This window comes from Anopheles maculipalpis, chromosome 3RL (genome assembly GCF_943734695.1).
Source record: "Anopheles maculipalpis chromosome 3RL, idAnoMacuDA_375_x, whole genome shotgun sequence".
NCBI lineage: Eukaryota > Metazoa > Arthropoda > Insecta > Diptera > Culicidae > Anopheles > Anopheles maculipalpis.
The window spans coordinates 44,003,921-44,030,100 of record NC_064872.1 but is presented as its reverse complement, the minus strand read 5'-3'; the positions used below and the strand labels follow the sequence as shown (position 1 = coordinate 44,030,100).

The 26,180-nt window shown below is 41.4% G+C and overlaps 7 protein-coding genes across 7 annotated transcripts; all 7 read right to left on the bottom strand.

Annotated features, from left to right (window-relative positions):
- Window positions 1–164: 164 nt before the first annotated feature.
- LOC126560642 (uncharacterized) lies at window positions 165–1,293 on the bottom strand. Its single transcript, XM_050216600.1, has 4 exons — window positions 1,054–1,293; window positions 719–951; window positions 434–631; window positions 165–363 (listed from the first exon to the last, which is right to left on the bottom strand). Exons 1-4 carry the CDS (start codon window positions 1,291–1,293, stop codon window positions 165–167), a joined length of 870 nt encoding a protein of 289 aa, XP_050072557.1.
- Window positions 1,294–1,768: 475 nt separating this feature from the next.
- Window positions 1,769–5,986, bottom strand: LOC126560641 (cuticle protein-like). The gene is made up of 3 exons (XM_050216599.1): window positions 5,973–5,986; window positions 5,318–5,890; window positions 1,769–2,381 (listed from the first exon to the last, which is right to left on the bottom strand). Exons 1-3 carry the CDS (start codon window positions 5,982–5,984, stop codon window positions 1,812–1,814), a joined length of 1,155 nt encoding a protein of 384 aa, XP_050072556.1. The 5' UTR covers window positions 5,985–5,986; the 3' UTR covers window positions 1,769–1,811.
- A 1,194-nt stretch (window positions 5,987–7,180) lies between these two features.
- Window positions 7,181–8,425, bottom strand: LOC126564964 (zinc finger CCCH domain-containing protein 13-like). Its single transcript, XM_050222094.1, has 2 exons — window positions 8,338–8,425; window positions 7,181–8,266 (listed from the first exon to the last, which is right to left on the bottom strand). Exons 1-2 carry the CDS (start codon window positions 8,347–8,349, stop codon window positions 7,244–7,246), a joined length of 1,035 nt encoding a protein of 344 aa, XP_050078051.1. The 5' UTR covers window positions 8,350–8,425; the 3' UTR covers window positions 7,181–7,243.
- Window positions 8,426–11,267: 2,842 nt separating this feature from the next.
- On the bottom strand, window positions 11,268–11,767 carry LOC126565614 (larval cuticle protein A2B-like). Its single transcript, XM_050222808.1, has 2 exons — window positions 11,706–11,767; window positions 11,268–11,642 (listed from the first exon to the last, which is right to left on the bottom strand). The coding sequence occupies exons 1-2, from the start codon at window positions 11,715–11,717 to the stop codon at window positions 11,268–11,270; spliced, it is 387 nt and encodes a 128-aa protein (XP_050078765.1). The 5' UTR covers window positions 11,718–11,767.
- A 2,621-nt stretch (window positions 11,768–14,388) lies between these two features.
- Window positions 14,389–14,838, bottom strand: LOC126565638 (larval cuticle protein A2B-like). Its single transcript, XM_050222835.1, has 2 exons — window positions 14,827–14,838; window positions 14,389–14,763 (listed from the first exon to the last, which is right to left on the bottom strand). The coding sequence occupies exons 1-2, from the start codon at window positions 14,836–14,838 to the stop codon at window positions 14,389–14,391; spliced, it is 387 nt and encodes a 128-aa protein (XP_050078792.1).
- A 2,223-nt stretch (window positions 14,839–17,061) lies between these two features.
- On the bottom strand, window positions 17,062–20,547 carry LOC126565613 (larval cuticle protein A2B-like). Its single transcript, XM_050222807.1, has 2 exons — window positions 20,485–20,547; window positions 17,062–17,436 (listed from the first exon to the last, which is right to left on the bottom strand). Exons 1-2 carry the CDS (start codon window positions 20,494–20,496, stop codon window positions 17,062–17,064), a joined length of 387 nt encoding a protein of 128 aa, XP_050078764.1. The 5' UTR covers window positions 20,497–20,547.
- Window positions 20,548–23,699: 3,152 nt separating this feature from the next.
- Window positions 23,700–24,203, bottom strand: LOC126565612 (larval cuticle protein A2B-like). Its single transcript, XM_050222806.1, has 2 exons — window positions 24,141–24,203; window positions 23,700–24,076 (listed from the first exon to the last, which is right to left on the bottom strand). Exons 1-2 carry the CDS (start codon window positions 24,150–24,152, stop codon window positions 23,702–23,704), a joined length of 387 nt encoding a protein of 128 aa, XP_050078763.1. The 5' UTR covers window positions 24,153–24,203; the 3' UTR covers window positions 23,700–23,701.
- Window positions 24,204–26,180: the final 1,977 nt, after the last annotated feature.

Here is a 26,180-nt window from a genome sequence, read left to right as displayed (position 1 = left end):
GTGCTTTTGTGTGTGTGCTTAACTTTACAATCCATAGAATTATCTCTTCATCCTTCTTATATTTTGAAACTTAATTCTTCATTCTTAGATATGTTTATTATAACTTATAGCGATCATTAGGAGATCATAGGGAAACGAAAACCATCATTAGCAGATTTCGTTAGTTAATGCAATATAAGCCAATATATTTTGTTTACAGCCACAAAACCAAGTTTTACAAATAGTCTAATCGATTTGCTGTTTTGTGGAGTTATGAATGTTTGCACGTGTTGTTGATGATGCACTGCAATGAGACGTGTCATTGCTTTTGCAAGTGTGCTTCCATATCCTCTGTTGTTGCGATCAGGCACAGTGTACAGATGTCTGAATTTTGTAAAGAAATTTTTGAATATTGTGAAGGTTTCATACTCGAACCGATAAATGTTTAACTTACGCAATACCATCCAGATCGTTCTTAAACACACATGCAACAAGCTCTTCTGAAGTTTTATCAAACAGTCCTAGACCACCGTTATGCGTGATGGCTGATTCGATGTACCACTGGGAGGATCCGTAACGGTAAGGCCACATGTCGTTTAAAATTTTTCCATGGTCTTTCTTTAATGGTTTCAATAGCACATCGTTTGGAACTCTGTAAACAAGGAAACAATTCATATGATAACGAAAGCGTATTATATGAGACAACAACTCTTATCCCATACACCGATGAACTACTTACACGAACTCGATTTTTGCCGCTTTTTCTTGTGGAATCCAATAATTAACGTATTCTGCTGTATCAATCTGTAAGCTTAATTCCTGGGCTTTTCGATGAATTAGTTCATGGACTATTTTTGCTCCGCCAACTACAAACGTAGGCTTACGCTGCCAGTCTATAAAACTTGTTGTTTCAAGTGCACTACATAGCTCAAGAGGAGGATTTTCTAGAGAGTGAGCCATAATGTGTAGATCCTGAAAACGAAAAATACAACAATAGAATATCAAATCAAATATTGGAATTACCTTAAATTTGTTCTCGCAACAAAAAATAAAAACACATTCAAGAAAACTTACGTCTTCACGGCTGATGGCAACGAATGTAGCAAAATGGTTATTATTTTCTTTTTTTGGAACGTAAACGGTTTTCCGTAGTCTATGCGAAACTGTTTCTGGTTCCGAACGTTGAACTGTTGTCTTGATGCGTAAAATGTTTTGCAATATTAACATAAACTGCACAGACTCTGGAAGGTTTCGTTCGTAGATTTGTATAAGTTGTCTTATTTCTACTTCATCGGCTGGACGTAGCTGCTCCATGTTGCTAATCTGTCTTTACAGTGTCGCATACAGAACTGAACTGTGGTTCTAAGCATACGGGGGTTGGAATTGCAACAACCGGCGAGTACGTATGAGCTGTGCTTCTCTTTGAGAGAAACTTTCTTGATTTGCTTCGTAGTTCTTTCCATCAGCAAAAGTAGAATTAAAATTGATAAGGCAAATAGCAATAGGTCCGTGATAAGCCGAACTGCTGACGAGCTGAAAGAGAAAGCAACATCATAGCTTACCGTAATGTAAGGCAAAGCACACTTTCTTATGTTCAAAAGAGTAATCGTAATTGTATAGATTACAAATTATAACATTACTTGCTCGAAAATGAGATCGGATAATGTTCGAATTGATTTGATAAATAAGATTACGATTTTATGGATAAAGCTGCGGGAAAAAACGAAACAACTTATTGTTCAGTAATGTACTAATTTATTAAAAAAAACGACTGTATTTAACTACACTTTTGTCAATTTTACCTACACGATGTTTGTCAAGTCTTATTCACTTCAGTAGTGTCCAGCATAAGCTGGCTGAACCAGAACCTTCTGAATAGGTTGGGCAACTTTCACCTGAGTTGGTTCGCGACGTACTACCGCGTTGAAACCGTTATGGTCATCGGCAGTGTAGTCTACGATGCGCTGATGGCCGTCAGCATCCAGCAGACTGTACTGTCCCTGCACCTGGTCACCGTGGCGAGTTTCGTGCTGACTCTTCACATCACCAGTATGCGAATCGTGCACGGAGTAAGAGAACTCATAGTTTGCCGGTGCGTACTCTTCAACCTGTTTGACATAGGCAGGCTGTGCGTAACTCTTGACGATTGTTGGCTGTGCGTAACTTTGTACGATTGCCGGTTGGGCGTAGCTCTTCACAAGCGCTGGTTGAGCGTAGGTTTTGACAACAGTCGGCTGCTGTACTGTTTTGATCAAAGCCGGCTGCGCATACACAGTTTGCTGTTGTGCTGGCTTGAACAGAGCGGGCTGTGCGAAGTTGATTGGCGCTGCATGGTACACTGGGTTTATTGGCTGTTGAATGCCGGCGTTCGCTACGGCAAAAACAGCGCAAACTGCTAGGAACTATGGAACAGAAAGAAAAGATTTTCAACCATTATCACAACGGCACAATTACCCTACTCTGATTACGGGTCAAAGCGCAGGGATTGAGGATATTTTTACACCGAAAATGCACGCATACTCACTTTAAAAGCCATTATTTTGTCCAACCGACTACGTTCGTCACCTTACGCACCAAAAGAAATCAAGCGAATGACAGGGTTCTTGAATTCAGCACTCTCTTTATATATGCGGCAAAGTTCCTTGAAGCATTTCCTTGGAAGATGCAAGCTCTGGGAAGGTCCTTGTACGAAGCAGCTTATGGTTCGGCCACTCTCCAGACGAAGGGGGTATAGAGACAATCGAGCAGAGTTTGGGTAAGTCGCGTCCCCGGGCGAAACGGTGTGCGCGCCAGAACGTGTGTGCAGTATTTTCGGAAGTTGAAAGCAGTAACATGAAGCAGGTCAGTTTGTGTCTTCAAGGGCAAGCCGGCATGTGGTATTGTGCCTCGGGTGACGCGAACAGCGAGACGTAGCGGTTGCTTGATTGCGAGTTGCTGTTTTTGGGGATTGATTCAATTTATGATGTAGGCGCGAATGAAATTGGAGCGATCGGGCCGATCGGTACTTGAAGGCACACAGGTTTGCGATGGTTTCTTCGTTGACCGATAAGTGCAAGCAAGCTGTAAGTGAATTGCTTTCTATGTCGAAACACACTATTCACTTGATTCGACGAAAGTGTGATCGTAGGTCAATAAGGCACATGAAATGTTGTTTCAACATGGACGCACGCTGCACCATGGTAATAAGTTCTGGATTTTTATGGTTTGTATCGTAATATTGTTATGAGGTTAATGATACATTCATTTGGCTGGATGAGTGTACAATTAAAATTGTTTGTTAATTTGTAATTCCTCATTGATTTTAAACCTATTTTTAAATTGTGTAACATACATACGACTATATAAAATATCAGGAGACTTTACATACGGGCCAGAGGGTCACGCGAGCTACACGCCGTCCGGGGCTCCGTGACTGAGAGTATTGCCCGTAACCAAGTAGCACGTATAGGTCTACCGACAAGAGTACCGCTGGACAATCGATGGAATCGTTGAGGAGTCCCACAATGAAGACATGTCTAGTCCGTTGATTTCGTTTATCAAGCTGCGGCAACCCAAGCAGCGGACACCTGAACGTTCAGGGTCCAGGGTAATCAATCTGATTTTTTTTTATAAAACAATATTTATTTAAAACAACTTAAAAACTAGTTTACAAAAGAAAAGTGGGATACATGTAGGTACGACGTACAGGTTTGACAAAGAACACTTAAGGATATTTTCATCAATCACAGGTAATAGGAGTAAGGTGAGAGGAGGGAAGGGAGGATGAGGTTGTGGTTTGGAGCAATGGCTTCCACAGCCTGTATCAGTATGCTCCAAGCACTAGACACCCTAGAGTACAGGGCAAACTTGTGCTCCAGAATCTCTGGCTGGGAGCAAAATGAGCAGGCTGAAGGAGACCGATTCATCCTGTCGAGCAGCAGTTCGTGTGGCACCTTGTTGTGCATCAGCAGATATAGTATCGAGCGTTTGTCGGAGGAAACTGACGTGGAAGTTGACTCCATAGCCACTTTGGAGTCTGGAAGTCTGTCGACCATCATTTGCCGCAAACTTTTAGTTGAAACATTAGGTACCGGATGTTATGCGATCTGCTGGATTACCACCCGAAGGCACGGATATGTAGAGAGTCCCGATTTTCAGGCAACCCTGCTCTGCAACGTACCGATTCACCAGCAACGCTGTTGGGATAATGGCGGGAATCAAACTATAAATAAGTAAGAAAACCTCCTGATTCATTGTGAAACAAAAATATTTCTTTAATTACTTCTTCTTCTTCTTCTTCTTAAGCTCTAACATCTCGAAAAAGTTGATGAAAAGCCATTTCTGTATTTCACAAAAGTGCATCAAACGTAAGGAGAGACGAATTACCGTGCGAATATCAGAGCCGCTACTGCCTCGACTGATTACCGATCTTGTTAAAGAAAGCATTAGTAGTTTTAGTATCAGAAAAAGCAAGAACATATTCATGCTTTTTTTCTCTCTGCTTAATCCTTAAGCCTTCGATGCGATTTGCTTCCCTATCAGCTCTTCTCCTTAATTCTTCGTTGTTAAATGGGATTTAAAACTAGTCTTATTCATTGCATAATTTTCAATTGATGATTAAACTCAGGACCGGAAAACAACGCAGGACTGACAAGTTCCAGTTGAATGTAAAGTATTTTTGTGTCTGGTGTTTTTCAGAATGTTTTGAATATTGTGATATATGCATGGTTTAGCTATGACATTAAATAGTGCATTCATTGCAGACAGCAGCAGTCATTCAAATACAATATTTTCCGAGAATTTCAGATAAAAGTGTATGCACAATCTAATCCGATTTGTAGATATGAAGTAGTAAATCAAAGTATTTTACTATGTGATGTCGTTATAGCTTGGAACTAGAAAGAATGCAACTAGAATTGCTTTTCTGAAATGTTATTAACACAACAATGGTTTTGAAAACTAGTGCGAGTAGCATTAGCAAGTTTTGACAATACATAAAAATTTGTTCTAAATGCAACATGCAAATGTACAATAAAGAGTAGGTTTGATAAAATTGTTGTAATTCTTGCTGACGTCGTGGAAGTAGAGAAGTAGTTCAACAGCAATAGTTATACAGCAGAGTCATAATGTTGTGAATTACACTTACCTCTTCGATACATTAGAAGGTCTGTTGCTGTAAAATAAATGGAAAACATTTCGTTCCTTAAAATTGTCGCTTGTATTTGTACTGTTTAATCTAAGGCTGTTAAAAATAAATGCCGTACAACAACGAATTATGAGATACAGAAAGAGTTGAAGTGCACTTTGAAAATGGTAGTCTAGATCAGTGTCCGATGCGATCCGCACGTTCAAATTAGTAATGGGACAGTCCTACGGTTTTGACGACAGCTGGAGCTGGCTGATGGTAGTATGCTGGCTGAGTGGCAATAATTTTCGCTGGTTGGGCGATGACTTTGGCGATGGCTGGTTGAGCAATGACTTTCTGGACAATCGGCTGCGGAATCTTGATATCGGTAGGTTCACGATGTACGACAGCATTGAACCCATTGTGATCATCGGCAGTGTACTCGACGGTGCGCTTATGTCCGTCGGAATCGATCAGACTGTATTGACCGTGCACTTGATCACCGTGGCGGGATTCGCGCTGCTCCTTGATGTCGCCGGTATGGTCATCGTGCACGCCGTACGAGAAGTCGTATTGGGCATCGTGATCCTCGTCAATGTGCTTGACAAGCGTTGGCTGAGCGATCGTCTTGACTATTGTAGGCTGTGCAATGGTTTTAACGATAGTTGCGGGCTGAGCTACGGTCTTAATCAAGGCAGGCTGAGCCAGATGTGTGGAATAGGAAGCTGGTTGATAGTGCGAATGGACTTCCTCAATCGGAATAATTCCCGCGCTAGCTACTGTCAGAACAGCGAACAGTGCAACAAACTGTAGACGATAGAGACAAATCGAAGAAAGTTAGAACAACACAACCTGCTTGCACAGCACTGATAATGCGATGGACACTTACTTTGAACGCCATTTCGTTTGCCTTCCCAAGTGTACTAGATCTGAAGATTCAACTTAAACTGATGCTTTAAGTCGCCCGACTGAACGCTTTTATATGGTCTCTTGGATGGTTGTTGAATGATCGATGAACACCGGCTGTCACAGTCCAAGGGTCCTCAACCAACACGTCCTAACAGACCCTGGAACTGTCTAGCAATTTCTTTGCTCCCCCATTAGCCATTCTTTTTGCATGTCGAGCGTCTGTGGTGTTGTTTTTGTATGCGTACCCATTTTTTGCACATTTTATTTGCACCATTGCAATTCTCAACTAAAAAACGCAGGAAAACTTCTCTCTCTCCCACCAATTGAAACGACGGAATGGTGCTATCTTGGAAGCCTGTTTTATCTTCTCCTTCTCTTATAGTTTCTGTTGATGTCAGTGTTCCGAATCAGTCATCGATGCGGGACGGTACTTTCAGTTTCGCTTTTCAAGATACAAGTTCAGATGTTGCATAACCGTGCAAATGGATCGCCTGAGGGGTAATTTTGTGCTTGCGTGTTCAGGGGTTTCATTTTGGTCGACTTTTTTAATGTTTGTTTGTTTTCTTCTTCTGCCGTTTAAGGGTGGGACAGAAATGGTGCAAATGGAACTACCATTAAAAAGCCGCAATTTTGCGGATAAAGATCGGAGAGAGAGAGAGAGAGAGAAAGTGGGAGAGAGAGAGAGAAAGAAAGAGAAGAAAAGAAAAAAGCTCCATGTGAACATCCCTGACCATGGATATGGCAAGTGGACGGAAGCACCCTATTCGTGTACTTTTCTGTGGTTAGGTATACTTTTCTGTTTGGAAGCTGTTTTTCCCATCACGGTGTGAACAGAGAATATGCATTTTTCCGGGACGATGAACAGAGACTCTATGCTCGGTTGCACTCAAGGTCGATTGTTAACATATGTAGTAGACCTGAACGTAAACGAATGCTTTCGTTTTCAATTGACTTGGTAGAAAATCATTTGAGAATGAAAATACAACATTTCCTTAATATTGCAAAAACTTTAACAAACACAACATTCAAATAAGCTATGATATCCCCTACGAATAAAATGCAGAAGAGTATTTTTGGTTTTCCATCGATCTTCGTTTGCTTTATTAAGTTTTTATATGGTTGACATTTTACTAAATCACGCTGGCAAGGATGTTGTATCCTGTAGATATAGTCTAAGTGAATTCACACCCTTTGCATGACAGGTATGGCGGTGATTACGTTTCGTGTGTGGCAGTGGTCTGACAATGAAGCTCAGTTGCTGTATTGGTAAGAAACAGAGGGCGCTTGGAACCGAACTTCCGATTGTGAGGTAATGTCCTGTCCTGCTGGACGTCGATCATCCCGATTGTCACGTCTATCATCCCGGCGTTCGTCACGTCGCTCCTCGCGGCGTTCATCCTGGCGATCCCCTCGACGATCGTCATTGCGCTCGTCCACACGATCGTCTCTCAAACTAGTTTGCCGACTATCCTCACGTGTGGCATCCCGCCGGTCCTCACGGCGATCCTCACGGCGATCCTCTCGTCGGTCATCTCGACGGTCTTCGCGGCGGTCTTCATGACGATCCTCTCGACGTTCGTCCCGACGCTCCTCTTGGCGTTCATCACGGCCATCATCACGACGTTCATCCCGAAGATCATCACGTGGTTCCTCTAGTCGATCATTTCGCACACTGTCTCGACGATCTTCACGGCGATCTGACAGTGAATCCCGCGCATTGCTTCGGCTGTCACGTTCATCATCAGAGTTATCCCCTCGATTTTCACGCGATACCTGATCACGTCGACGTATTTGATCCACTCGTGAAACCGAAGTGTAGGCGGGGGCTAAAATAGCGTCAATCGTGTAGAGGGGGGCCACTGTTTGAGCGGGGATCAATTGCAATACTCGGCCGAGCCGTGGGCGATTGGCCGGTTCGCGACGTTGTTCGGCGTTGAATCCAGTACGATCGTCTGCGCGATAGTTGACAATTTGGCGAATACCGTCGGCATCCACCCAGGAATACTGTCCACGGACGTGTCCGTTGCGACGAGATTCTTCCTGACTTTTTTGGTCTCCGGTGACTGGATCGTGAACTGAATATGAGAAATCGTATCCTACTTGGTCATCGTTTTGGTTCTGGGCATCGGCCGCATATCGTTTTAAATCCCATGGGTCAGGCTGATTCTGTTGCTGTTGTTGCTGCTGTTGCATCTGTTGCTGTTGTTGCTGTTGTTGCTGATGATAATCTTGAAGGCTGGCAGCGCTCACAGCCGCTATTAGAAATATCGTAAACTGTAAGCAGGTAATCTTGTTAAAATGTTTTAATCCAAATCCAAACGCGGATAACTATTTTCACCAACTACCTTTAACGCCATCGCACCGTTGACGGTGTTTAAATTCTAGTATTGTATTAGAACTGCTCTGCGATCAAACTGATACCAATAGCAAGGCAGTGTGGCCCTTTTATAGTGCTTATCATTTAGCTCTAAGTATCTTCTCTTGCTACCGACGACTAAAATGTTACGGTAAGATGAGACTGGGCGTGTTTGTTGTGGTATTTGGTGCTCAGTAAAATCCGAGGGCGTCAGTAAAGTATGAGTATCATGAATGATATCAGATGTCGCACGCTAGAACAACCTTTAAGTAGCCTTGGATATAGCTTAGTTCTTCTAACGGTAGGTTGTGGTTTACCGACATACAGGACTAGACTTTCAGCCCGTTGTTCGAGGTGAAATTTGACCTGCACAGCTTTCAACTTAGGTAAAAATTTGTGTCAGTGCTATTTAATCAAATCTTAATTATTTCAATCAACCTAAGTTAAGGATAAAAGTAAGTAAAAAGTAAAAGTAAAAGTAAGTCGCAAGTTTGAATTTATTCTACAAAACTTCTTATGGCCTATGGAATCTAATTTTATTTTACCAATTTATTTATCCTCCCTATTAATTATTTTATCTTAGGCATTCTCGGGTACCTATGGATATTTTTAAGATTATATATTTTATGCTCAAATAATCAGAGGATATGTTTGTGAAAGGTCTGAAACACGACGCTGGCTACTATGGTTAAGCTACAACATATGTCGTTAAGAATAAACTACAACCGAAAGTGTAATTCATGATCATGAACTCGGTTGACATTTAGATCCCACCGAGTTGCACCTCAAGTCGGAGCAAAAGTGAAATGTAGTACGCTACATGTCGACTCCAGCAAGACAACCAGTGCAAATTTGTACAGCACCGCCGAGCATCGCGTAGTTTGGGTGATTTTGGACGGCCAAATGTTGCATCAGCCAGTAGTAAGTAGTAGGACTGGATTAAATTTTTTTTTTAAATGAGAAATGAAGTTAATTGGAGCTTGTTTAGCTACATGATGCGCAGTCTGAAATCGCACATCGTACGGCAAAGATCGAGTATGTATTAGCTGTTGTGACTTACATTATTTCGGAAAATGTGCTTAAAATGAAATTCCAATAGTGCAATAGTGCGAGGCAAACATGTTTATGTGGAGAATTATTTATGTTGCATGATGGCAAGAGAAAAAATGAGTTTTGTGATAAATTTGTTTACAATTTTTTGGTGTGTACTGTGGTACCTGTGAGTTATAGCCTGTATGATGTTATAAGTGAATGACAAAAGTGAAGTGAAATTATTAAACGTGTATACGATCATGAGTAAATTTGTATAAAGTTTTAAATACTTTATATTCACGATGAATGCAGCGCCTAGTGAAATGGACTTTATATTGTTCTAATGTGAGTGCATCAATATTAAAATACTATCGTATTCTTAAGGTCTTAATTTGCTCAGCAGACTTGTGTAAAAAAACAAATCCAATTGTGCTCAATTCAACATCTTGTTATTTTATTTAAGTTTTCTTGAATATTGGTTTCATTTTTCATCGAAAATTTAAGAACATTGTTTTATTCACTATTCGTTTATTGTGGAACAATTAATTATCTTTGATTGCAGACATTGCATGATTTGTTACGATTTTTATTCCTTTCTTTATTTCGTAAATACGATCAGGCCAGATATTCCTTAAAATTTGATCTTTTAGATTTACAATCTTTCCAGCTTATATGCTATGTATATGAAGGGTAGACATTTTCTTCTCCCTTAGTTTAAGTGCACCTTATTTCGGGTTATTTCAGCTTTGAATGATCTGGCTGCTAGGTATCCCTTTGAAGTTGTCATTATGATCTTTTTAATAGAGATTTAGTGTTCATTTGTTATTACAAATGTGTGAGTAATTATGGTCCTACTGCAGTGTATGATAAACGTGTATTTGAAAATTTCTTCTTTTTCTCCTTTTTTCCTCTTCAACCTAAAGAGGCCAGTCGTTATTGTTTGTTTCTTTGCTGAATAATCAGTCGTGGAGAATTTCCGGGCAGGATTCGACACCCAGCTCTGCCGTGCGAATCAAATCGGCCACCGCTATCAAATCGGCCACCGATTTTTTTTCGTAAGAACGGCCTGGCCGGTTTGCTTGACATATGAATACCACGTAATGAGGTTAGTCGGTCCTCACTACGGGGGGACGGTCCGGATGGGATTTGAATTAGGTCGCCTATACCACCGAGCTGCCACTAACAACCGATTTGTTCATAAATCTCAATATAGTGTTCCTAACAAGCGAAAACGCGGGCAGTAGTGTGGACTGACAATCCAACTACGTGGTACCGACAAATCTAATAAGCCATTAAATGGCCTGAGTGACCTTCAAGCTCGTTGAGTCAAAAAGAATAAGAAGTGAAAGAGCGTTAAGAATAATTTGACGTTTCTCTACTTTTTGTTGTAATGATGTTAACGTAATAACCCTTTAAGTATCGAAAAGAAACTTGTTAAGGCGTGATCTAAAGCTGTTGTACGGTGAAACATAATTTTCCTTTTGTCCTAAATTCTTACTCAAATTGTTCAATAAAAGCCAAACTTAGGCATTAGGATACATATACTCTTCAAAAATGAACGGGCGAGCTACCCTTTCTACGAACATCGTATATGATCAGTGTTGTGCAGACTCTTAAAAGGAAGATAAATGCAGAAACACCGTTTGACAGTCAATTAGACAGTCAAAATGATATTCTAATTCTGCCCTGCAACCGCGTTGAACCTACTTGAGGGATTAGTAATGGCATAACATGTTCATCTACTTGTCTTGAATGTACTTGTATTTGAAAGAATTCGGTTTAATTTGTTTGAAGCTAATTTTTTCCATACGCACTGCTTGTTGCAAAAATGCTCTATTAAAATAATTACACTATTACGGTAGCTTCAGAGCTAAACTATTGAAAGTTCTAATGATGGTAGTTTTGATGAGCTGGAGCCTGCTGATGATATTGTGGTTGGTGGTGGTACTGAGGCTGGGGAGCCTGGTATCCCTTGATCGGTTCACGGTGCACTTCAGCGATGAATCCGCTCTTACCCTCAACGTGGTATGTGACGGTACGCTTGTGGCCATCGGCATCGATCAGGTAGTACTCGCCCTGAGTAGAGTCGTCCTTGCGGGCCTCCTTTTGTCCATGGACATCACCAGTGTGGTCATCATGGATGTCATAGTGATACTCGTAGTGCACTGGTCCGTGGTGCTCTTCTTCATGATGGTACTGTTGCTGATGTCCGTAGTGAGACTGGGCACTGATGGCGGCCACAAGGGCAAGAACAATGATGATCTGTAAAAGACAGTATGTTAGTGGAAACAATTCATATGTGATGGTTGATGATCGAATGAATACCTTGGAGTACATTTTGCAGAATGTTTGTGCTGTGTTGCGTAGAGAGCGAACAAATGGTTTCTGATGCCGAAAAATAAGAAGGGCTTCCTTTATATACTGACGCAAAATGCACTGAGCGTGTCAGTCTAGATTTGGCGTAAGCTAAAAACTAAGGAAAGTTGTCGAAAATTAAGAGCACGTTGTCAGTCATGGCAATCACGATTTGCCAAATGTTTCAACCGGTTGAACCAGACTGCTCTAGTTGAAGTGAAAGGGTTGCATGTGAAGAAATGCTAAGCAAGAAATAAAAAAAAATTGCAATACCGAATGGACACAGTTTTTAGTGAGTCAAATTACATAACGGGAAAAAATCATGTTCAAGGTTAACTGAAAAAAAAAACACTAACCTATGTTTTTGTTTTTTAATGGGACCGGGGTCTCTAGCCGCCTGCCTGTGCATACGTTCTTTGAGATGCCTCCGTACTAAGTCCCCATTAGAGGGTGGCGCCCGTCTGCGATGGCTTCTTCCAGGAGTAACTGATGGTTGTGCTCCCTCCCGAGCTCTGCCTCTCCATACTCTTTGCATATACAAACGCCGTTCATGCCTGAGCCGCAGCGTCTCTGGGGAAGGGTATGGGAGGCGGGCCATCCCAGCACGCTCTGTTTCGACCACCGCCTGCAGGATCTGCTCATCGCGAGCGGCTGAAGCTGCCACAACGTGGGCAGCTAGACGAGCGCCAGCCCGTTCGTTCGCCCTGTCACGTGCGCGTCGATTTCTTCTGAAACGATTTCTCGCCACGCAGCTTTTTCCTCCTGCCGTGCTCTTTCATTTGCCGCCTGCTCTACTGACTCGGGTGAGGTAGGATTAGTTCTCGCGTTAACGCGAGCCTCGTCCTCGTGCTAGAGTTGTTGCAGTACACTGGTGATCCGCCTGGCAGCTTCTTGGCTGTCCCTCCACCATTCTGGACTCTCCAGTAACTTCATGCCGAGGTTGTCGGCGTGCTCCGGATCGTTCGACCCACATCCCAACAGCTCCTGTCGGATGTGTTCGAACACCGGGCATTCGAACATCACGTGGGCCACTTACTCGACCACTCCCTCACACCGTGGACATTCCGGAGACGGAGCGAACTTACACACGTGCAGGTACTTCCGGAAGAATCCGTGTCCCTTCAGCACCTGCGAGACATGATAATCTACCTCGCCGTTTTTCCGTTCCATCCACTGGTGAAGGTCGGGAATCATCCTACCACTGTTAGATCGTGGCCAATCGATCTAGTTCGGTTGGTATCATCCTTTGGGTACTGCCGGATTCTTACTCACTAAAACCTCCTCAAGTTTTTTTCTGTAGAAGTTCCCAGACTATAAACGAGGGTGTGACCTTAAGAATGAATGGTGTAGATGATTATTGCTATTGGCTAGTCATCACGGCGTCGCACTATACAGTGTAATTTCATTTGCTTATGGTGGTAAATTTGTTGAGTCCCTGAATTGGTCTCAGGTGTTTTGACCGTCTTGGCTTTAGTGTTTCGTTTGTTTCGACTGGATAACGTTAGGGCTATAATGTTACGAGCGGTCACCTTTCCTCCAACCAGGATATCCATGCGTGATCTCGTGAAACACCACATAGCAGGCAACAAAATCTGACTTCTCACTATAGTGAGCAAACACATCTCACTGAAGTGAGAGGTGAGATTTTGTGAAAATTACATGTTAAAATTTTGTCTTGCTGTCGTGGCGATGCTACACAAATTGTTGATGTGATTTGTTTAGATAAATTATATCTCTAAGTTCTTCTGAATTTGTTAGGTTATTACTGGCGATGAGAGGCTAATGAAGACTCAGAGACTCAAAGCTTTTATAAAGAAATGAAAAAAAAAAAAAAAACTGGTGGTGGACTCGGCTATGGAGGGATCAATTTTTCAGGAAGTGAATAGTTTCCTTTATGTTGATTTCTAATGCCATATGTTAACGAAGCCAAACGGGTTATTTTATTAGTACACAACTATCATATGCCACTTTAACAAGTTACAAACACGTAGTGTGTCTTGTTTTTTATGTCTGAACTTATTCAATATCTTAACATAACCGTGTTGTGTTGTTTGGTATATGCGTAGTCGGTTAAGAATTTTTTTCCGGATGTAGTATACATCTGGATGATAATGAATGATTGTTCTATTTGATTGAGTTAATGTTATGATTTATGGCGCTAAACTTAATGTTTCAAAATTATACATCTGAACTAAGAGCACCTGCGAAGAAAATTCGATTAAAATGCATTGCATAATGTACCAATCAAGTGGTAGAGGCGACAGAGGCTCGGATCTTCTCACGGCAGACTGTCCAACTACGTGGTCTAGTAGTCATTCGATGACAGGCGTGACGTAGTCGGTCGTAAAGTCAAGAAGAAGAAAAAGTGCATTAATTCGTACTTTATGTTGGAGAAACACTCAAGAAACTAGTAAAATTATAAGAAAAAGTTAGAATTTTCATATATTCTCTTTTATTTCTCGCTGAAATTTCTCCAGAAAAAATGTATGTCAAGAAATCTATTATGGCACAACAAGCTGTAAAATACGAAAAATATACGTCCCATTCTGAACTTGGAATATGAAATTCATCCAATAAACATTGAAGATCACCATTTAAAAATTTGATCATATTTGTTTTTATTTAGCTAAATTTGTCTAACTTTAAACGCTTTCTAGTTATGATAATTTTGGTGGGCAGGGGCCTGATGGTGGTATTGTGGTTGCTGATGGTACTGAGGCTGGGGAGCCTGGTAACCCTTGATCGGTTCACGGTGCACTTCAGCGATGAATCCGCTCTTACCCTCAACGTGGTATGTGACGGTACGCTTGTGGCCATCGGCATCGATCAGGTAGTACTCGCCCTGAGTAGAGTCGTCCTTGCGGGCCTCCTTTTGTCCATGGACATCACCAGTGTGGTCATCATGGATGTCATAGTGGTACTCGTAGTGCACTGGTCCGTGGTGCTCTTCTTCATGATGGTACTGTTGCTGATGTCCGTAGTGAGACTGGGCACTGATGGCGGCCACAAGGGCAAGAACAACGATGATCTGTAAAAGACAGGATGTTAGTGGAAACAATCCATATGTGATGGGTGATGATCGAATGAATACCTTGGAGTACATTTTGGAAGGTGTTTGTGTTGTGTTGCGTAGAGAGCGAACAAATGGTTTCTGATGCCGAAAAATAAGAAGGGCTTCCTTTATATACTGACGCAAAATGCACTGATCGTGTCAGTCTAGATTTGGCGTAAGCTAAAAACTAAAGAAAGTTGTCGAAAATTAAGAGCACGTTGTCAGTCATGGCAATCACGCTTTGCCAAATGTTCCAACCGGTTGAACCAGACTGCTCTAGTTGAAGTGAAAGGGTTGCATGTGAAGAAATGCTAAGCAAGAAATAATAAAAAAGTTTGCAGCACCGAATGGACACAGTTTTTAGTGAGTCAAATTACATAACGGGAAAAATTCATGTTCAAGGTCAACTAAAAAAAGTACTAACTTATTTTTTTGTTGGTTTGTTGTCAATGAGAACTATATTCAGAAGAGATTAATAGGATAGTTCTTAAATGTTTAATACTCATTGTTACAGTAATATTGTTAAACACTGTAACACGCTTGACGTATTAATTTTATGTTGCACAATGCAACAAATATGCTCTGTAAATAGATGAATATGAATGGAAAGAGTACTAAAGATAATATTCGATAATATAGAAAGTTACCATGCCAGAAAAGATTGATAATGTACTTTTTTCCTGTCTTAACGACCTACTAGAACACGCCGTCCATTTTGCTTATTAGATTGCGCATATTTTACTTAATACTAGACACTACAGTGGTTCCATTCCGGATGAGATTTGAGAGCTCCGATCCAGCTGGGTTAAGATTGGCGCCGCTGTCGCTTCTACCACCGGACTGCCCCATTCCGATTAGAAATGTATATTCCGATTATAAAAAATATGTCTGTCTGTCTAAAAAATATGTTGAAAAACTCATCGATTTTGCTGGAAGAACATCAATTAACCGATCGTAGTTGGAAGACCCGTGTAATTTGGTGCATTTTTCATACAAGGAAAACAGCGACGCGGGTCTTTTTTTCTACGAGCAGTTCTTCATAGGGGCTCCTCCCAGTCAACAAAATTTCACTTCTCACTATAGTGAGCAGGCACTAAGTGAGAAGTAAGATTTGGCATGTTCGGTTGGTATCATCCTTTGGTTAGAGCCGGATTCTTACTCACTAAAACCTCCTCAAGTTTTTTTCTGTAGAAGTTCTCAGACTATCAACGAGAGTGTGACCTTGAGAGTGAGTGGTGTAGACGATTATTGCTATTGACTACTCGTCACGGCGTCGCGTTGTACAGTATAAAGCCGAGATCTCCATGAATTTCATTTGCTTTTGTTGGTAAATTTGTTGCGTCCCTGAATTGGTCTCAGCTGTTTTGGTGCTAATACTTCGCTGCTGCACATGCGGTAAGGATCGCCCTGATCGTCTCTGCTGTAGTGCCCCGTTAGTTTCGACTGGAGCACGTTTGGGCTAAAATGTTACGAGCGGTCACCTTTTCTCCAGCCAGCATAACACCACGTAACAAGCAAAATAAACTCACTTTTCACTATAGTGAGTAGACACATCGCACTGAAGTGAGAGGTGAGATTTTGTGAAATATCATGTTAAAATTTTGTCTTCTTACAATGCATGGCTCAAATCTCAAAATCGAAAATATGATGATTGTACCGTATACGGCGATGCTACACAAATTGTTGATGTGATTTGTTTAAATAAGTTATATCTCTAAGTTCTTCTGAATTTGTTAGGTTATTACTGGCGATGGGAGGCGAATGAAGACTCAGAGACTCAAAGCTTTTATAAAGAAATGAAAAAAAAAAACAAAAAACTGGTGGTGGACTCGGCTATGGAGGGATCAATTTGTCAGGAAGTGAATAGTTTCCTTTATGTTGATTTCTAATGCCATATGTTAACCAATCCAAATGGGTTATTTTATTAGTACACAACTGTCATATGCCACTTCATCAAATCATGTTGTGTTGTTTGGTACAACACTCAACACAAACAGGTCAATAGCTGTTTGGAACAACACTCATGAAACTGGTAAAGTTATAAGAAAAAGATAGAGTTTTCATATATTCTCTGTCTTTTTGGCTGTAATTCCCCAGAAAAAGATATACGTGAAGATATATATTATGGCACAACAAGCTGTAAAATACGAAAAATATACGTCCCATTCTGAACTTGGAGTATGAAATTCATCCAATAAACATTGAAGATCACCATTTAAAAATTTGATCATATTTGTTTTTATTTTGCTAAATTTGTCTAACTTTAAACGCTTTCTAGTTATGATAATTTTGGTGGGCAGGAGCCTGATGGTGGTATTGTGGTTGGTGGTGGTACTGAGGCTGGGGAGCCTGGTAACCCTTGATCGGCTCACGGTGCACTTCAGCGATGAATCCGCTCTTACCCTCAACGTGGTATGTGACGGTACGCTTGTGGCCATCGGCATCGATCAGGTAGTACTCGCCCTGAGTAGAGTCGTCCTTGCGGGCCTCCTTTTGTCCATGGACATCACCAGTGTGGTCATCATGGATGTCATAGTGATACTCGTAGTGCACTGGTCCGTGGTGCTCTTCTTCATGATGGTACTGTTGCTGATGTCCGTAGTGAGACTGGGCACTGATGGCGGCCACAAGGGCAAGAACAATGATGATCTGTAAAAGACAGGATGTTAGTGGAAACAATCCATATGTGATGGGTGATGATCGAATGAATACCTTGGAGTACATTTTGCAAGGTGTTTGTGTTGCGTAGAGAGCGTACAAATGGTTTCTGATGCCGAAAATTACAGAGGGCCTTGTTTATATAGCGAAGTGATATGAAAAGATTTTATGTAGAGAGTAAGGAGGAAGCAAAGAAAAAAAAACTTGACGAAAATCAGCAATATGGAGCCGATCACGGTTTGCCAAATGTTTCAACCGGTTGAACAAGACTGCTCTAGTCGGAGTGAAAGGATATTTAATGATACAGAAAGTATATTGAAAGAGAAGAAAATGTGTGTGGATTGAATGAGCAAAAAAAATGTATTTATTTTAAATCGTCCGGTGACGTTATCTTTAATATTAGTAAGAAATTAAGTCTTTTAAATACTCTAGACAGAATGAAAATTGATTGCCTAACACACATTCACCCCTCTGATTAAACCAAAATATGAGTAAATAACACTGTCTCATGAAATGCATGAACTGGAGGGACAGTTTTCTATTGACCGATGCCGATCAGCATCATAGTACGAGGGAGGAGTGTCTCTAGCTACACTATCTAAACTTTATGATCTAGACCGAAGGCTCTGTGGTCTATATATGCTTTATTATAAAATTCAGTAAGACTGAAAATTATCCTCATCTTTCAGGCACCAGGAAGATGAGCATGACCGAACACTATGTTAAAAATCAGTATTGGATGGGTCTGATGTGCGAATATGACACAGTTTATATATTTCTCATAGTAGCAGTATCCCTTTTGAGAACATCATTGAAAGCGACTTCCACGTTGATCGGTTCTCGGTGGATCTAATGCGGGCTTGGCTTCTTCTTCGCTGTAAGAAGCTTTTGATTAGACGTGATACAACGATACTGGAAGAAGCTATTGATTATGCGTGATTGCGAAAGATACTGGAACGGTAAAACCTACGTTGAAAAAAAATTACAAACCTTATTGGCAAAATCTTCCTAAATCCGCCAACTAAGGCACTACTAAGGCCAATTTGTATTGAAAAAACCCCAAGTAGTGGTTAATAAGGCAATTTTGTCAATAACGAAGTAGAGTTTTTACTCCTACATTTTTCTGTCCATTGGATTCCGAAGAGCCCGTGAAAAAGTTATTGTGCACGTTTTGAAGTAAGATTGGTCAGATTTGTATGTGCGTGAAAGCGAAAGCAATATTTACAATATCGTTAACTCTGTCTTTTGGTTTCCTTCCCAATCTGAGCACAGGTAATGTTCATCTCACATGCCGATTAACCTTCGATTTTGGTGTTATTCCTCGGCATCCGAAGAAGGATGCCACATATCGCGATTATGGTCCACTATTGTTATGCTCCAGGTTTAAGGCGGAAGGTGAACCAACTCTCACCGGTAATAAGGGAATGGAATACACGCGCAGCAGTACAACTGGAGAGAGTGATAAAGTGCATTAGTGGAATACGAATGATGGGTTTTGACACGAAACTACCCGCTACTTTGACAGCACCGAAAGTGAAAAATACAACTCACCCATGAGAGTGAGAACAAAGTTGGAACTATAGAGTGGCTAATGTACACACCTCTTCGGATGACGATGATTGATGCACATTAGCCTCTCTTTCGGGTATTTTGGCTTCGTGGATTGTTAATCCAATAAGTTAAGCTTTAAACCGTTTGTGAAAATTGCGGTTCTCTCTAAAGAAGGAAGGTGAGAGGAGAATGATCCTTAAGTGAATCTGATTGAGAATGATCCTTGATCCACGATGTTGTCGTGTAGACGAGAAGACTCGGACAGACAGACACTGTGACCTTTTTTTTTGTTGAAGTAGGTTCAAAGACCCTCGCAATACGGCCAGGTCGATCTATCGGAATAAAAAAAGGTTCAAAGCCTTCAAGGTTCGTTCTGAACTTTTCTGAAAATTTTTTAAGGAACGCTTCCTCGCTACCCCGACGTACCAGTTAATGACCATGGACACATGCTCCATCGCTTAGGGGTAAACCGATTGTAAAGTTCTCCTGATGCGATCTCTGGATAAGTATCTTTAGAAAAGTAAACAAAAACCCTAACACATAGAAGAAAAGATCTTCTATGTGTTAGGGTTTGTGATAGAAGAGTCATGTTCCAAACTAGCGGCAATTAATGGTAACAAGAGATGAATAAAATCTACTCAAAATCTCCATAAACGCTGTTGTCCCTACGCGAGCTTTTCTCTGAACCGTTAGCGTTTTTTTACACGGTCAAGCAATTAATTTTACAATGTTTGACCAAGAAATGAATAATAGCAACGTATGAAATGAAAAAAAATTGCATGAACAGAATAGAAAAATATCTATTGAGACCACTTTACGAAATATTCAAAAATAAAACGATATTTTGCTGATGGTTTTCCCAACAGCATTTTTTCTGGTACCATCCAGTACAAGGAGTTAAGTTAAATAAAATTGTGTAGGATAAGCAACACCTATCCGAATTTCATAAGACTAATTTCATATATAAGAAAGAAATTCGTTTATTACATTAGAGTTGAGAAAACTGTTTATTATGCTACCAAATTGACTAAATTATCGACTAATTTAGGTCACCATCAGAGCTTCATCTAATAATGGTAATTTTGTTGAGCAGAAGCCTGCTGATGGTATTGAGGCTGGGGAGCCTGGTATCCCTTGATTGGTTCACGGTGCACTTCAGCGATGAATCCGCTCTTACCCTCAACGTGGTATGTGACGGTACGCTTGTGGCCATCGGCATCGATCAGGTAGTACTCGCCCTGAGTAGAGTCGTCCTTGCGGGCCTCCTTTTGTCCATGGACATCACCAGTGTGGTCATCATGGATGTCATAGTGATACTCGTAGTGCACTGGTCCGTGGTGCTCTTCTTCATGATGGTACTGTTGCTGATGTCCGTAGTGAGATTGGGCACTGATGGCGGCCACAAGGGCAAGAACAACGATGATCTGTAAAAGACAGGATGTTAGTGGAAACAAATCCATATGTGATGGATGATGATGGAATGAATACCTTGGAGTACATTTTGCTGGGTGTTTGTGTTGTGTTAATTCGGGAGCGAACAAATGGTTTCTGATGCCAAAAACTGCAGAGGGCTTCCTTTATATAGTGGAGTGAAATGAACCGATAGTAGCAGGAAATTATTGGAAATTAAAAAACAAAAAAAAAACAAAAAACGCCGAAAAGCTACCAAAAACCAAGAGTTCGTTTTCAGTTATGGCAATCACGGTTTGCCAAATGTTCCAACCGGTTGAACCAGACTGCTCTAGTTGAAATGAAAGGTTGTACACAGCTGTGGCCTTGGTTAGGAGGAAAAAAATCACAAATCTTGCAGTGTCAAATTATATAACAGATCCAATTCAAGGCCAAGATGAAATTTTTGTAGTACATGCATTAAAAAAAACTGGTTTGCATATTTATTTTTGCTGCACCAAACAATGCATTTGATTGGACATACGTTGTGTGAAAAAGTGGAGTTACCGATATTAACATGAAACTACGATAAAAAGATTCAACAAGTTGGGTACATAATTTTCCTTGCTATGGATGGCACTCAGACTAGTGATCAGTAAAATGTTGCTTTGGTCAGAATCGATTCTAGAACACTCAAAAATTTTCGGAACCGATTTACTATCCGGGTAAGTTTGAGACCGGACCCTGGTATTGAAACCGGAACCCATTCCGATTTCTCATTTGGTTCTGGAATCGGTTAAAGGGAACGGAAACAGTTATCTGGGTTAGGGATTTATCAGAAATCGCAATCAGTGGTGGAATTGGTTGCTAAATCATTTCTGGGATTGACTCCGGAATTGGTTCCGGAATCGGAACAGAAATCGGAGCTGGATCAGCAGTTGGTTTTAGAATATGATCAGGGATTGGTATCGGAATCGGATCCGGAATCGTTTCAGAATCGGTTTCGGAAACAGAAACGATTCCGAAAACGGAATAGGAATCAGAAACGATTGCCAACAAGGAATTGGATTCAGCTATGTCCGATTCCGTGTGCCCATCACTAATTCAGACATGTCTAGTTAACTGAGTGAACTCCGTCATAAATGCACATGAATGGGAGGGTAACAGGTTGGCTGATAAGTCCCCGGTCTAACAAAGAAAAACACATTTTTTTTGTCAAAATTCGTTTTTATTATTCAACATTGTTCCCTTCAAGAGCGATACAACGATTATAACACCCTTCCAATTTTTTGATACCATTTTGGTAGTACTCCTTCGGTTTTGCCTCAAAATAGGCCTCAGTTTCGGCGACCACCTCTTCATTGCAGCCAAACTTTTTCCCTGCGAGCATCCTTTTAAGGTCTGAGAACAAGAAAAAGACGCTGGGGGCCAGATCTGGAGAATACGGTGGGTGTGGAAGCAATTCGAAGCAAATTTCATCCGGACAGCCCCCCCCCCCCCCTACTGACTAACCTCACTACGTGGTATTTATAAGCCAAACAATACGGCCAGGCCAATCTTACGAAAAAAAATGCACTGTTTTTCCACCTGATTATTTCCTCTGTTTTGCCGAGGACGTAAAAATTCCTCTCCTGTGTTATCTCTGACTGTGTTATTTCTCAATCTATTCTCATTTTTTAAGTGGTGTAGTCTGAACATCCCTCAATTTATATTGAATGTGTTAAATGTAACGTTATTACATTTACTCGTTCCCGTAATCCTGCTGTATATCCTTATCCTCCAGATTTTGATTAAACGTGTTTCGGTGATTAAGGGCTTGGGCATTTGGCTCGACACGGGTCTCACCTTCTCTCACCACATTGACTCCATAGTCGCAAATCAAGGAGAACTCTTTGTGTTCTGAATTGTGTGGCCAGTGAGTTCTCTGATGCATGTTGTTTGAAGATTTTGTTCTGTTCAGTGGTCAGGTCGATGCTGGAGTGTTGCTCGGTGATCTGGTCCCCGTTCGCAAGGATCCAAAATGATCGAATAGAGCGGGGGCAGAGATCGTTCACTAGATGTCATTGGTAATCGATCCTATACCCTGCCGTGTTACAAGGACAGATGCCGACTGCTTGGCCTAGCATCTCTTAAAGATCGCTGTTCCATCTCTGAATCCTCATTTGTTGCCGCACTTCTTCTTGATTGCATCGATGCCCCAGCTTTGCTCAGCAATATCCCACTGTATGTTCCTTCCCTTCGTAGCCGTCCTGCTTTTCGATCTCGGTTGACACTCACTTCCTTTTTTTCCTGCATTCTCCTCTGTCCTTTTTTGCTGCCTTTTTTGTTTTCTTAAAACTGCATTTTTGTTTAATTATTTAAGTTTTGTTAAGATAAGTAATAGCCAAGAGCAAACCGATGTATAATATATGAAATATGAAATAAATAGTAATGTCATGTTACACCTTATGACGCCCCCAATTCTAGCTGCTCCTGCTTTTGTATATTCATACGCTTTTGTATATAATATAATGTCTTTTGTATATTATACTGAATATTTCAATTAATAGAGCACTTTAAATAATTATTTTATGGGTGTTGCGTCCATCAACAGAGCTTCTCCTGTTCGCCTTTCGGATGTCACAGATTTGCCAATTTTACACCAGAATAAATTCCGATACAAAAAAATTCGCCATAGTTCTACTACAAATTTACGAATATTAAATAAATTCAAATCGTAATTTGATACAATCTTATTCCTGGCCTAACGATCTTCTAAGTGTTAAGGTCTGTCGTAATGTGACAAAATTGGTAAACGAATGCACGCGAATAAGTTAACAAATTAAAAACTTTTATTACTTTCCTTTTTTCAGGCGCGCCGGAGAGAGAGTAATCCTTTTTCGATCACGTCATAAGTCCTCTCACGGCATCTCACGACATGCGTGTACTCATCAGTGAGATCCGCGATAAGTACAGGTTGGCTCACGAAGGTAAAATATTCACCATAACACCAAGGTCACGCCGGCCATCTGATAGCTTATTAAATTAATACCACATAGTTGCCACGTAGTTGGATAGTCAACTCTCACTGCGGGGGTAACGGTCCGGATGGAATATAAATCCCGGTCCAGCCATTTGAAGTCCGGCGCAGTTGTCGCTGCACTACAGGAGGAATAACTAAGTTAATTATGTGTAAAACCAAAATTAGACCTGATTTACTAGGGTTACAATTACAATAAACAATTAACAAATAACGGCGAAACCATATTACTTACATTTAACTTCACATTTTTTATTACACAACTATTCCATCAATTCAAAAGGACTAAGAAATATTCTAGTTATGATAATTTTGTTGAGCAGGAGCCTGATGATGGTATTGTGGCTGCTGATGGTACTGAGGCTGGGGAGCCTGGTATCCCTTGATCGGCTCACGGTGCACTTCAGCGATGAATCCGCTCTTACCCTCAACGTGGTATGTGACGGTACGCTTGTGGCCATCGGCATCAATCAGGTAGTACTCGCCCTGAGTAGAGTCGTCCTTGCGGGCCTCCTTTTGTCCATGGACATCACCAGTGTGGTCATCATGGATGTCATAGTGATACTCGTAGTGCACTGGTCCGTGGTGCTCTTCTTCATGATGGTACTGTTGCTGATGTCCGTAGTGAGACTGGGCACTGATGGCGGCCACAAGGGCAAGAACAACGATGATCTGTAAAAGACAGTATGTTAGTGGAAACAAATCCAAATGTGATGGGCGGTTATCGTATGAATACCTTGGAGTACATTTTGCAGGGTGTTTGTGTTGTGTTGATTCGGGAGCGAACAAATGGTTTCTGATGCCAAAAACTGCGGAGGGCTTTCTTTATATAGCGAAGTGAAATGAACCGATTATAGCCGGGTAGCATTGGAAAAACAGAAAAAATTGAAAGCTTACAAAAAATAAGAGTACGTCGTCAGTAACGGCAGTCACGGTTTGCCAAATGTTCCAACCGGTTGAACCAGACTGCTCTAGTCGAAGTGAAAGGTTGCATACGTCATGAGATTACTTCTAGGAAGAAAATCTGGTAGTCGATTATGAGTGAATATAATTCGCAGTGAGTGAAATTGCATAACGGAAACGTTTCACGGTCAAGGCTGCTTATGATTTTTTTTTTCAAATCAACAATTGCGGTCTGTTATTATGACATCGATACCGGGGTGTGCCATATGTAGATGAGCGCCGCTGCGGAACCACAAAATGGATTTACTCCCGTAATCATAGCGAACTTAAAAAATTTATATTTGATATTTTTTAAATACATAGCCCACCATAACATGGCTTAACTAGACGTTATTAAACACAGAACATATATTAGCCGCTATTTAACCTATGAAACAAATTGCAGATGTTCCCTGAATGCTGCTTTAGTCATATTATAATCAAAATGCTTAGACAACTAGTTTAATTAATTATCTTCTGCCTGATATATTATATCAGTTATATTTTAAATTATTTTTTAACATTTGGAGTTTTTAAACTGTGAATTCCTTAGTTCCTTAGTATACCACAGTTTCATGATCAATACATCTTTACAGTTGTCAGTTTGTTCTGTTGTCAGTGGATATAGCAATATCGCACTGATATGGCTATGGATCCGACTCCTCTTGAAGGACATCATAGGCTCTTCATACTCTACTTCTACTTAATACGTCTACTGCATACAGAATGGTGACATACCTCTCCAAATACCGGAGATTAAATCTGAGACGGGGAAACTCAACCTCTTGGATGGGGTTTGGTTATATGCCTATATTGAGCGAGGGGGGGGGGGATAGCTAACGCCTGTTCTACATATTAGATAGGGGTGGCTGGTTGTTCTTCTGTACTGGCATCTTACGGGACTCTAATCAGGATCAGGCCCCAACGAGATAGGGTGTTAGGGGAGAGGCCTTGCAAGCCATCACCTCAATATCATCGCAACGAACAGTCAACAACATATTTCGAATCCGATTAACGGATACCGACACATGCAACCGAAAAAGGACAACGATTGGAAACTCGGGACTTGGAACTGCAGATCCCTCACAGCGCCCGGAAGCACCTGCATTCTTTCCGACGAAGTGAGAGCTCGCGGCTTCGGAGTAGTACCACTTCAGGGGGTGCGCTATAAAGGAGTAAAGGAGCATTTAACGCTCAGGGCGTACGGGAGGCTGTATTTAATCCTACGATAGGATTTTTCAGTGCCCACCAGCTGACGAACGACAACGGGTTTCAACTTTTGTACTTCGACTCCAGTACGCAGCTCGCTTCATTTACACCTGGAGATCACCAAAGAAGACTTATTCCCAGATTGACCACGGTCTCATCGATGGAAGACACTTGTTGGATATTATCGACGTAAGGACCTATAGAGCAGCAAACGTCGACTCAGACCATTTCCTGGTTATGGTTAAGTTATGCCAAAAACTTTGCGTCGCCAATAAGCTGAACTATCAGCCCACCCAAGGCACAACATAGATCGGCTGAGGCAATATGATGTGCTTGGGGAAGCGCTAGCGGAGGACACCACCACCGAGGCGATGTCCCTCAATGACTACTGGCATATGGTGGAGCAAGCCATCGGCAACAAAACCGAGCGAGCAATTGGCCGCGTGACACGTAACCAAAAGAAGGAATGTTTTGATGATGAGTACAGACGAGCACTATCCGAGAAGAATGCAGCTCGTAAACGCATGCTCCAGCGCGAGACCCAGCAGAACGTGGAACACTACAGACGACTGAGGCGGCAGCAGACCCGTCTCTTCCAGGACAAGAAGCGGAGTTTCCAAGAGTC

What these genes read in the sequence shown, in the direction of transcription:
- LOC126560642 (XM_050216600.1), bottom strand. Translation starts at nt 1,293, where the DNA reads ATGGAGCAGCTACGTCCAGCCGATGAAGTAGAAATAAGACAACTTATA. An exon ending in TTGCCATCAGCCGTGAAGAC is followed by an intron (nt 952 to 1,053) that starts GTAAGTTTTCTT and finishes TTTCGTTTTCAG; the next exon opens with GATCTACACATTATGGCTCA. An exon ending in AACGATCTGGATGGTATTGC is followed by an intron (nt 364 to 433) that starts GTAAGTTAAACA and finishes TACAAAATTCAG; the next exon opens with ACATCTGTACACTGTGCCTG.
- LOC126560641 (XM_050216599.1), bottom strand. An exon ending in AAACCGTAGGACTGTCCCAT is followed by an intron (nt 2,382 to 5,317) that starts TACTAATTTGAA and finishes TCTGTTCCATAG; the next exon opens with TTCCTAGCAGTTTGCGCTGT.